At 35.7% G+C, this 12097-nt stretch overlaps 1 protein-coding gene and 1 long non-coding RNA gene across 4 annotated transcripts in view; one reads left to right on the forward strand and one right to left on the reverse strand.

Annotated features, from left to right (window-relative positions):
- Positions 1-10898, forward strand: part of UNC13C (unc-13 homolog C) — a 118371-nt gene extending 107473 nt beyond the window's left edge. For both annotated transcript variants that reach the window (XM_086848905.1, XM_086848906.1), the window contains 3 exons: positions 7534-7626; positions 8325-8484; positions 9374-10898. In XM_086848905.1, the coding sequence (XP_086705031.1) occupies positions 7534-7626; positions 8325-8484; positions 9374-9659 (539 nt within the window). In that variant the 3' untranslated portion in view covers positions 9660-10898. The remainder of the gene's footprint in view (positions 1-7533; positions 7627-8324; positions 8485-9373) is intronic.
- The window catches only part of LOC111934143 (uncharacterized), a 48955-nt gene continuing 38768 nt past the window's right edge, over positions 1911-12097 (reverse strand). For both annotated transcript variants that reach the window (XR_015275799.1, XR_015275800.1), the window contains 5 exons: positions 7467-7617; positions 4445-4482; positions 3533-3639; positions 2990-3039; positions 1911-2749 (listed from right to left, as the gene is read on the reverse strand). This is a non-coding gene — a long non-coding RNA (uncharacterized LOC111934143). The remainder of the gene's footprint in view (positions 2750-2989; positions 3040-3532; positions 3640-4444; positions 4483-7466; positions 7618-12097) is intronic.

Here is a 12097-nt window from a genome sequence, read left to right on the forward strand (position 1 = left end):
GCCCTAAGAGGTTTTCGAAGGAATGATTTCCTCCTAAGCTGTTTCCACATTAAAACTGAGACCTCTGTTAATAACTCATATATTACAAATGAGAAAATAGCTATAGAACTCTAATATGTAGGGAGTAGAGTCTTTTCTCTCCCCCTCAGACACAAATATTAATAATATGGATTCAGGCATAAAACTGTTACTTTTATGTGTATTTTGCTTTTCTTTAACACAGACCTTCATTGTAGCTTCAGGAGAAAAAATAGTTAAGTTGTAGCCATAAGTAATGATCTTTTATAAATCCTGAAGCACAGAATTGAATATTCTGATTTTCATCAGGATTTCAGCCTGAGGTCTGTGTTCATTTCTATGCTCACATTACCGTGCCTGTATTTGCACACCAGTATTGTTAGAAATGTACCCACTGGGAATGAAACTTAAGTAAAAGTGACCCATAGCTTTTCATTATCTTTTAATGTCTCATTTAAAAGAATTAAATCCTCATCTATTATGAGCTCCAGCCCCACAGCTGTAACTATACCATTAGCTTTTAGTTAAAATGACCTTGTTTGCAAATCAGAAGATTTCTCTGGAATATAATCAGATTGATATTTGGCCTATTTTTTTCACATTGTCTATTGATTATGGATTGGCAGTTGGATATAATTAAGGTCAAAGCAATGGAAAAAAAAATATTGTAAATGTAAAGAAGGCATATATTGTACAACAACTGTAGATAGAATTGGATGCTTGTTTTTCCTGTAATAACTGTAATCAGACAACAATCAGGCTTACTTTTACCCACAGGTTAAAATAATTTCTCACTCACCAAGAAAAAGCTGCAGTTTTTCTAAGAAACTGAAGAGCAAAGAATTGTCTGATTAGCATGAAAAGGAGAGTTAATTTACACGTAAATAGCCTAAGGTTGGACTTCATGATCTTGGAGGTCTCTTCCAACTTTAATGGTTCTCTGATTCTGTGATAATGGCTCTGTAAAAGTGTTATGGTCCTTGATACTTCCTGTATTCCTGTTCATGCAGGACAATGTTCAGTAGGAATAACCAAATTATCCAACAACCACCATCTGCACTGTTTCTAAAGGAGAATGATTGCTTGAACCAGAGTTTTGTTTCCCAGCCTTTATGCCCACACATTCCTAAAGATCTTGGCAACAGAGACATTTGCATGAGATAATAATAATAAAACCATTCCAAACTTCTAAAATGGTGTCTCAGGGAGTCATAGTTTTTCCTGTGGTGGTTTCACCACACTAAATAGTTGAAAGTATAATTCCTACTGCCTCTTTCAAATGCATCATGAGACTACATTGTTATAGACATATGCTTTAAAAGCAAAGTATCTCACAGCAGGAATAATGAAATTGACTGCTGTATTCTTTTCAAAGCAACACTACAGACTCGCAACACTTTTCAAAACAGACAAGTGTTGCAAGAAGTAAATGACAATGAGGAGCATAATCTGGCACTAACTTTTTCAGTAACTGCCTCTTTTATTTTTCTCCATATAATGTTGTTCATCACTGGAGGTCTTTTCCAGCTGTAATTATTCTATGCTGATGAAAATTGTAAATTTAATGCTTACTCAGTGTTATGAACACAAACCTGTAACCACACTATGAAAATTAAGGACTAAAGAAAAATGTTGTCTAACAAATAAAGATACAGACAGTACAGGTACCAGATTAGCTTTTTCAGTGAAATGCCATATTGAATGCCTTTCTGCCTGGCAGAGGAGGCAGGAGAGGTTTCTCTTCAACTGTTATCCCAGATCTGCCATACGCTTTAAATCTTGTGGAAACTCTGATCATTATAGAGTTTAACACTGGTCTCAATAGGATAGTAAGGAGGATATACTATATGACTGTCCCTCTGTATAAACATTTCCAGAAAACAAGCCAAGCCTGCTAAGCACTTGTCCTGTTTTAATCCCAAACCACAAACATGAAACATGCAGAGCAGCATTTTCTTTTGCAAATAAATTATCAATATAACAATACATAGAATGATTTATAAACTAGTGACAAAATTTAGTTCCACCTATCTGAACTTCACATTTGGTATTACCTAGAAAGGATTCAGCTGATTCTGCATAGCATGTTGTAAGTGCATTCATCTGGATCAGTTTTCTTATTCAGTCATACACAAGTGTTGTCACTGCCAAGAACCATTCCATGGAGCAGGTCACTTCTGGGGTCTCTACAATGGACCTTGATACAGACCTAAAGGATTTTTCAAAACCTGAAGGCAGTTTAGTGAGGAGAACTGAATTCCAAAGGCTGAGTGAGCAGTATTTAGCACACTAGGTGGTCACTGATACCTTTGTAAAGAGCACATAAAACACAGCCAGATGAGAACTGTGTACCATTGCCAAGCAGATCACTTGAGGTTCAGATCTCAGACTGATTTTACTTACTCTGGACTTCTGTCAGCTGCAAATTGTCACTTTATTTGGCCACTAATAATAATAATAGTAAACATTAGCTCATGCTGTAAAAGTGGATGGGTTTTTCCCTCTAAATTCAGCTACAGGATAACATTCTTGCATGCATTCAGATTATTGTATGGATTGCTCTCAAAATCTTTTGTAACCAAACCACTCTTTGTGCACAGTCTACTTGAGACAAGCATGGATCACTTGTAAAATAAACTTGGAGGGGTTAGCACTGTAGGGCTGGAACCCCACAGCTGGTTCACAGCTGGAAGGCAGCCAGCCCAGAATTTCAGGGAAAGTTCCAGGGCTTCTGCAAAAGACAACAGATTTTGTCATTTTGTATTTTGTAATTGACAAGAGCTCCAGACAAACTGGACAATTTTCAGGTCAGGCAGGACAAGATAATTTTAACCAAACTTGAACTAAATTCAAATTCCAACCACAATTTTCACAATCAGGACAGAACTCTAAAAGCCAAAGGATAAACCCTCACTATACTTCTGTTGGCCTAGTGCATGAACTTTCCTTATCCATGGTATGCTTGGCTTACCCTTACTCTGTGCTGAGGCCTGTACTGGTGGAGCGTCTCTTAAGTCATTCCTGAAAACAGAAGAGAAGCAGTCACCTTTTAAAGTTGTACCTTCACCTTTTAAACTGCTTAAAGTATATAAAAACTAAATGGCTATGGTTTAGTTTTGCAAATGCCTTGAATCTTCAATAATTTCATAAACTATAGCCAGTGCTGTGAATATTTACATTTGTTTAGCATCAACACTAATAACATTTAAACAAATATTATTTTAATTTTAGCAAGCTACATAAAAAGACAGAGACTCAAACAGAGTTTCCTGAATTAGCTCTCAATTATTACCTCTAATTTATCCAAAGTAAACACCACTCCTGCATCTAAAATGGTTATTTATTGGACATAGAGAAATACTTTTTCTTACAAATTTACAGCAGCTCCAGTTCACAAATGTTGTTAGAGAATAATACATAATGGCAGGATTTTTTAGCTTGACTTACAATAGTTTGTATCAGTTAAGCAGAAAAATCAATACTCATAACACAGAGCCCATACTGCAAACCCTACCTGGGTGTTTACCAGGCTGCAGAAAAGGCTTTCCTTCAGCTGGTCAGATTCCAATTGCTTCATTCTAATGCCAGAAGACAATTGAAAGCTAAAAAGGGAAGATATATCTGAAAACAAGAAAATATAATTCTCATTAGGTAAATATGCTTATCTCTAACAGTAACTCCATCCTTGTCTTGTGAAGTCACCAACACAGGGAAGGAAGTTACACAATCAGAAATGAAGACAAATTCTTTTCAACTGTACAGCCAAAATTCAGTTACGTGTTCCTTTGCAACCTGGAATTATACAAAGCAAAGCAGAACCTCAATATTTCATAAATATACAGAATGACATTAAAAAATAATCTGATATTAACTATAGTTTAAGCAAGCAGATAGATGACATATTACAGAAAAATAAAAATTGCTTAAATTGTTTAGCCATTCTTATAGTTGAAAAAGAAAGACCTTTTCTTCTTTTGCTTGTCAAAACCATTGTATTATTAACTGTCATGTTTTGAAAGCTACACCTGTATTCTATCAGGAAATTTAAGTCCTACAGAGCATTTCCAGCTCTCTCATAACCCTTATTTCAGACAGAATTTAACTCAAGAAATAATCCCTGCTTCATCCACTGTAGTTTCAAATTGAGGTCAGAACTGAGTGTTACACAACCTTATTTCATGAAAAAAAAAACCTCCACAGACCAGCATTACAAGCTGAAGAAATCAGAACATTATTGCAAGCAACAAACAGGAAAAATAAGAACAAACAAGAACCATGCTGAATTACATCTAATAAAAGTATTCCAGCATATGCTGATAGCAAAGGAAATGCACTCAGAATAGTGGCAGAAAAATAATTATTTTTAAAGTTCACATTAATAAAACCAAACTGCTGGTAAAGCAGAAGGTCTTTATCAAATACTCACTTAAGAGGCTGTCACATTAGAAAATTTCTGGTTGTTCCCTAAATGAAACAATAAAGCACCTAAATTAGAAACAAGTTGTAAATCAGTTTCCACTAAGAGTTCAAGAAAATAAACACAAGCTACAGGTAACCATCAGTTATATGATATCAATTTTAAACAATTATTTTGTACTAGAAGCAGAGCATTCAATACATACAGAAACCTCTTGAGAGGCCTGTGTGTTGTCTGGGTAAAACACTGGACAGAATACATGCACATATATATATATAAATATATATAAAAAAAATATTCCTACACCCACAGAGGGATAGATGAGGCCACACCTCTCAGATCAAAGCTGGCTCATCCCCAGTTTCCTTAGCACATGGACAAAATCAGTTTTCTCTGCTGCCATACTTTTCTCTAACACACAGAAGAGATCATCTAAGCTTGCTACATCCATCTAACAATTGGGCTTCAACTTTCACTTTTTGGATTAAACTAAAATGTTAAAAAATGCACTCATGTTTTCCTCCAAATCAGTCTTAGGAGCCTGTGAAATATAACTCCATGAGTCACCCTGATATTTAGTGGCTCAGCACCAGACAAATGTATGTATTTTATTGGCATCATCAATCAAAAGAGGACAGACGCTTGTCTGGATTAAAGTGCTGATTTCATAACTTGTGTAATTCCTAGAGCACTGGAAACTATGAAGGCTTGAATATTTGTTCAACTTTTTCATTCTTGTGTCCCATTTAGAAAATAAGGTCAAAGCAGAAGTGCAGTATTTAAATGAGCAGGTTTCTGGTGAGAAAGCCCGTGAGGCAGATGGGAGAGGTTAGACAGGCACCAGTGCCAGGTCAGCTGCCCTGGCTCCCACTGCTCAGCCAGCTTTCTAAGTCTTGGGTAATAAAATCATGTCAGACATGAGTATTAGTTTGCAGGTAGTTGTTTTTTCTTCTGAACTCGCTTTCTAATCTTCAGAGAAGAAAATATCTGGAAACCCTGAACCCTTAGAGGTAGAGTAAAAAAAAAAAAGAGAAACTGATATAAACATCCACAAATGCTGATACAGTCATACAAAGTTTCAGATTCTTGCTTACTAACTTTGGCTACTTTGAGGCAAAAATACTGCAAGTCACCACATTGTTAAATTTTATGCTAACTCATTTTGTGTGAATGCCATTTATTTCTGCTGGGCTCTTTTCATGCAAACCTAGAAGTTGGTTTCCAAAGTCCTCCTCCCGTGAGAACTTTTTGCTGCTAAAAGATCAAGCAAGACAAAGGAATCTTTCCACAGAAATGTACTTTTGTGCACAATCACAGACTGATTCAGTAAGAATCTCTTGTATTTAGCAGGAATATGATAGTAGAAAATAAAGGGAGTTACTGTTTTGTTTCTACGAATCAAACACAATTCATTTTTCCATTTGCATATTCTGTTATTTACTCAGAGTGCACAAGTTCACCTTTTCCAAAGATATCAACTAAGGAATAGAAGGCATTGGAATTTCTCTGTGTACATATCGTGATTATCACTATCATGACTAAGAAATATTTGACTTGGTCCTTGGTCTGAAATGTCTGTCTTCTGTCAAAATCATTAGAGTTGTAACAGCTCTCACACTGATGCCATTCCAGGTGCTAAATAAGGAGGAATAAAAGCTCCCTGAGGAGCAAGTGTCTTTGGCCAGAGATACTTTTTTTTCTTATTTACAGTTTATTTGCTGCTAAAGAATGACAGCACTTTAAATGCACATGGTCACCTTAAGACCCACCAGTAAGAGGATGCTGTATTTTGAATGATATAAATATACTAGCAAATAAAACATAAAGCAGATATTAGAGAGCAAGCAGTAATAATTAAACATCCATAAGGTTTTCAAACATGAGGCAGAACCATTTATAGGTTTGTTAGCCTTCAAATGAGTTATATTACAGTACTAAAGGAAGAAAAGTGCAGTCATCCTCTGCAATGCATGGAGAGATTTACTGTCAGCTAAATTGGCTTATTAAATGTAGTAGGATAAATGGACCTTTCTATAGTGCAGTGAGAATCACTAATTCCTGCTGTGACTGTATAAGTGATAGTGAAAAGAAAACAAAACAGCAGAAATAGACAGATCAGAGACTTTAAAATGAAGTACCATAGTTCTTGAATGTCAACAAGAGATGCTATAAGCAAATACTAAATGTCCTGGAATTGTATCTCTAGTTTGTTCAGCAGGTCAGAAAGAGAAAGATGGATGGGGTGATTACTGAAAGAAACCAAGTTTATATTCTAGACTCCACTAGAAATTGTCTCTGCGGGCTGAGATGTTCTGCAAACGAGTTTTTCTCAGCAAACCTGAATGTAGAGCCATTTTAATGTCAACTGCTTTTAGTATAAAACTGAGTGATGCTTTGCACAGATTTCTTTATAACCATATCAAGCAGCACTGTACATACAAGACTATTCACACTACAACATATCTGCAGTACTGCTCAGAGCACTCTTCTAAATTATGGACTAAAAGGAAAAGAGATAATGATTAAGAGACCTTTGCAATAACATATTTTGCAAAAGTTAATAAAAAGGTTGGAGAAACAGAACAAGTCTAATCTTACAGATCAATAGATTTTTGTCTTGATGAAATCAATCTGCCATCCCTTCAACCTTCTTTCATTTTTAAGCCCCTCTCTCTGTGCTAGTGCAGAACTCCAGTAATGTCCTGAGACAAAACCTTCAGCAAAGGATTCATCAGTAGTGATATAGAAGTAAAATACACATTTAAGTACACATTTAGCAGTAAGAATTTTGGGAGGTACATGAAAAGCTTGATAAACCCGCCAACTTAGGCATTTCAAGATGCAATGACAACCAAAATGGAAAGTTCCAGAGGAGCAGGATTTCTTATTTCACTGAGGCATGTTCCATAGGTATATGCAATTACCCAGTTCTTTTGTGGCAAAATCATTAATGAATCAGTGACTGATTCCCACTTAAATGTGGAACACATCAGAAATTGTTTAAGTGTTTCTGTTGGAAAATACCACTCACCCTTCACTGTCTGTTTCTCTTGATGCATGGAGAAGCCAGGTGTGCTAACCAATAATTCTTGTTTCAGGTCAAACTGCTAATAATTCAGTGGGTGAGATATCTGTACAGGTGGATGTCTCTACCCATCCTGGAACTGGTGAGCATAAAGTCACTGTGAAAGGTAAGTTTCAAAACAGCCAGCTTTAAAAAGAAAGCAACAAAAAAGATCAAACTTCCCAGCATTACATCCTAGGTCAAACATACCAACACTAAAATAAAAAATGATAAGTGTTATAGTACTTGAGAAGCTATGAGTATACTTCAGGTGATTAGAGGTACACTTTTTTTCCTTGCTCAGCATCAACAGAAGTTCAGATTAGGGAGGTAATGTAGATAATTTAAAGTTATTATACTAAATTATAGAGTTATAAATTAAAATATGTCAAATTTTACTTCTCAATTGCTTGTACATAATTCAACTTCCAGAAAACTACAGCAAAGCTGAGTGGTGAATGAATGTACCAAGCCTTAAGAAGCTGCATTTTTAACAAAATCTGAATTTCAGAAACAAGGGATTGTTCAGATTAGTATACGCTTTTTTTTTTTTTTAATTGCAGGGAAGGTAGAAGGCAAAAAGAAGCTGAAAATGTAAAGGATTTGTAAAATACATGTTTATATTTCATACTTTGAACCTAAAAGTAGTCAGACATCTTTACTTGGCAGGGAAGGGGCAAGGTTCCTCCTAGGCTTACCAGGTATTGATATCCTATAGGGAAGCTCTCAGGTCACCTTTTGCTGCCTATACAGCCATACAGGGTAATTAATTGGAACTCTTCCAGTGGAATTTTGTTTAACTTCATTTCTTTTATCTCTTTATAGTTGTAGCAATTAATAACCTAAACTGGCAAACAACAGCTATGTTCCGGCCCTTCGTGGAAGTTTGTATACTGGGTCCTAAATTAAGTGACAAGAAAAGAAAACATGGAACAAAGACAAAGAGCAACACCTGGTCACCAAAGTATAATGAAACTTTCCAATTGTAAGTCTTATGTCTGAGAATTGCATATTTTCTTAAAATTTTCCTAAAATATTTTTGCCTTTAAACCATTAATAACAACAAAAAAAAAAGCCATCCTAAAATAGATATTTAGACACCATTTCAAAATTATTTACTAATTTGTATCTTTGTTGTATATGAAGATGAATGGCAGTCACCAAACTTTCAGACCTACAAAACCTGGTTAAAATATACAATTTATTTCCCTACAGAGGAATAACTATTTCTGTCACTGGGAATTGATTGGCCTAGGTATTTGTTCAGACAGAAGCATTAATTATTTTCTCCAGATACCTGGCCTTCATGCCTGTAGACACATCTGAATGTGTATTGTTTATCTAAGGCTGTTACCATTTAATTCTTAAATCAGTAAGAACCTTCCACCTAACCTGGAGTTTTAAATTTAGTATTTCTCTGCCCTTTTCTCAGACCAATTTATTTTCCTCCCCTTACCCTCCAAGCCTGAGTGGAAATGAGTTCAGTGTCTGTGTCTCACCACAAAGCTCCTTTGGATGCCTGCTGCCAGGGATTTTCTGTATATTTTGAAGCTGATTTAAAGTCTTGGTGCTGACAGCTGGGGAACCAGCTGAATTTTATGCACTTTCCAGGGAGAGGTAACTGCCTGTTCCAACTATTGAAGGAATTCTGTTTCTGTTCAGGCTGCTGAGAGCAGAGGCTCTATCACTGACACATCTGAAGGGTTACCTGTGCAGAATATTTAAAACTAGATATTCTGTTGTAACAAAATGGAGCTACAACACTTAAACTATCACTCTCACTTCAATTTGTCCAAGGCTTCTAGAGTGAATTAATTCCTTGGGGGACTTAAACCAAACTCCTTGTTCTAAATTCATATTGTTAATCCACACAGCCTGCTGAGTAACGAAGATAAGCCGGGAGCCTACGAGCTTCACCTGTCGGTGAAGGATTATTGCTTTGCGCGGGAAGATCGCATCCTCGGCATGACGGTCATCCAGCTGCAGGGCATCGCCGACAGGGGCAGCTGCGCCTCCTGGTACCCCCTGCTCAGGAGCATCTCCGTGGATGAGACCGGGCTAACAATCCTTAGAATTCTTTCTCAGAGGAACAATGATGAAGTTGCTAAAGAATTTGTAAGACTTAAAACAGAAACAAGATCTGCTGAAGAAACAGCCTAAAATACCCAAGTAATGCAAGGTTGTCACCGCCAAGAACATAAATACAACGCTGTTGTCTGACTAGTGCATGCATGTGCAAATCTGTGGGAATGTTTAACTATGTTTTCAGTGTTTGCCAGTACTTACGTACTATACTTGCAAGGTATGTCAAGGAGCTGTATATCTTTTATACATATTTTGGTCTTTGGTAAAGTAATTGTTCCAATGAAGTGCCAAAACTAAGATTAAGAGTAAATGTTTCATCATCTCTTTTTAAATGTTGATTTCACCTCATCACAGTTTCATTATTTTTTAACATTTATTAATAAATAAGTAGCTTTTTTAATTGATAATAGGTTACATCTGTTAAACTGTGTTGCTTATTCTAAATTAAGTTTCATCCCTTACTCTTATTTTAAAAATGAGGTGTACCTAGTTTTCTTCAAATTCTCATGTTATGCAAGCCTCATTTTAGGTGTCTTACTGATGACTTTTTCTATCATTACTACAGATGCAGTTACTTATAGGAAGTGTTTGTAATTTTATAATTACCAATATAAAGTAATGATTTTTGCATAAAAACTGAAAAAGGATGGAAATATTTTATGCTATTCTCTTTTTCCAACCTTTCATAAATATCACTGTGAAGAAATGCTGTTAAAGCAGGTTCTCAAGAAGCTGTGCTTATCAGAGTTTGTTACTGATGTTTGATATCTTGAGATAACTTTGTTCTTCAAAACTGCCACGGTAATATCATATTTGTATAAAAAGAGTAAGTCAGTATCTGTAGAAACAGGTTGCTGTACAGTACAGTATATGTGCTTTTAAAAAGTGATTTTTTTAAATGATATGGTACTGTACAAGGGGTAGTAGTTTGGAATATGTAACGCCGGTTTGTGGTTTGTTTCTAGAAATTGTTTATGAGAAGAAAGATGCTGTTAGCATTTTCACTCAGAGTTATTAACGTTGCTTTACATACTTAGCTGTGACATCAGTTAAGTGCTTTATTTCTTTAATTTTTTTTAGAAAAGTTCAACAGTTTATACTTATGCAACATTACTATGTATTGCACTAAAGCAAACTCTGTGTCCTGTAAATATATTTAGTGAGGAATTGTAAAATAAAGTATGCAGAAACTGCTTTCTAGTTTTGTCATTTGATATTTATGTAACTATTGGTTTTATGTGCATGTGAAGCCCATGGAGTGGGCTTACTATATAGCTTTATAATATATTAAAGTATGATTTGCACTGTCTGGAATCTGGCTGTTTCGTAAGTGTTACGTTTGATGTGTCAGTGTCCCAAAAAATACAGTTAATTAGGTGGGTGTATATACACACACACACATGAAAAAATGTTGTGTAATGCTACACATTTGTCATTGGTTTTGGTCACAAGCCTTTTAAAAACATAACACATGACTCTGCACAGGTCTACAAGATTCTTTCCAGGATATATTTGTTAGATATTTAGATGAGATTTTTCCCAAACTTCTTCCTTGAACACTAAAAATTAGATTTGTCCTAGGTATATTTAGACATTTAGAGAAGTTATGCACAGTCCTTAGAGAGTTAAGAACACTCCCCTAAGATCATAAATTCCAAATTGTATTTCTGTGAGATAGCCCAAAGTTTCAACAGACAGACTCTGTTTACAGTTAAACAAGATTTGATGTAAGAAAACATCAGCAGACTCAGTTTCAAATAAAAAAGAAGAATAATCAAGAGATGAAGTGGCTCCTGGTACAGAACATGGTTGTGGACAAAATGCAAAAAGAATTCCACAATATATCATTCATGGCTCTGTGAATTAAACCAGAAAGGCTGGAGTAAACAGCTTCTGGTCTTTTCACCCAGAGCACTTTCATCATATTTTCCTGTGGCTGTTTATTCTACTGTAAAATGGCACACATTTTAGTGCATAACGTAATCACCACCCACTTAACTGTTTATCCCCGAGATTCAGGATAAAGGAATAACAATGGAATCAGTCAAGGCAGTCAATTACTGCTCACAGTGGCCTCCCTCAGCTGCACCCAGCAGAAACAATCAGACAAGCTGGTAAAACCATCCCTAATAATCCACAGCTTTATACAGTGCACTTCAATGTTTCACTGCTTTTAACAGAGAAATATTTACTCTATATAAAATTTGTCATGTGGAAGATAAGAGGAAAACACTGACTCAGCAGCACAGGACTGTTTTAAATGTTATAAATCAAAATACAGGTAAAAGCAAAGGTGAGCACAAGCAGTTGGACCTCACACATTTCATGTCAATTATTGACATGGAAGAGTTTTCAGAGCTGTTTTAAAAGCCATTATAATCTCTGTTAGGGAGGTAAATATCCCATTTAAAAAAAATTCAACTTGTGAGAATTTTCTTTATTCAGCTGAGCTAATGTAAGCAAACTGACAGCTGTTCCTGCAGTTTCACTTCTCAGTGACAACTGATGTAATC

Source organism: Cyanistes caeruleus, chromosome 13 (assembly GCF_971803275.1).
Source record: "Cyanistes caeruleus chromosome 13, bCyaCae1.hap1.1, whole genome shotgun sequence".
NCBI classification, from domain to species: Eukaryota; Metazoa; Chordata; class Aves; order Passeriformes; family Paridae; genus Cyanistes; species Cyanistes caeruleus.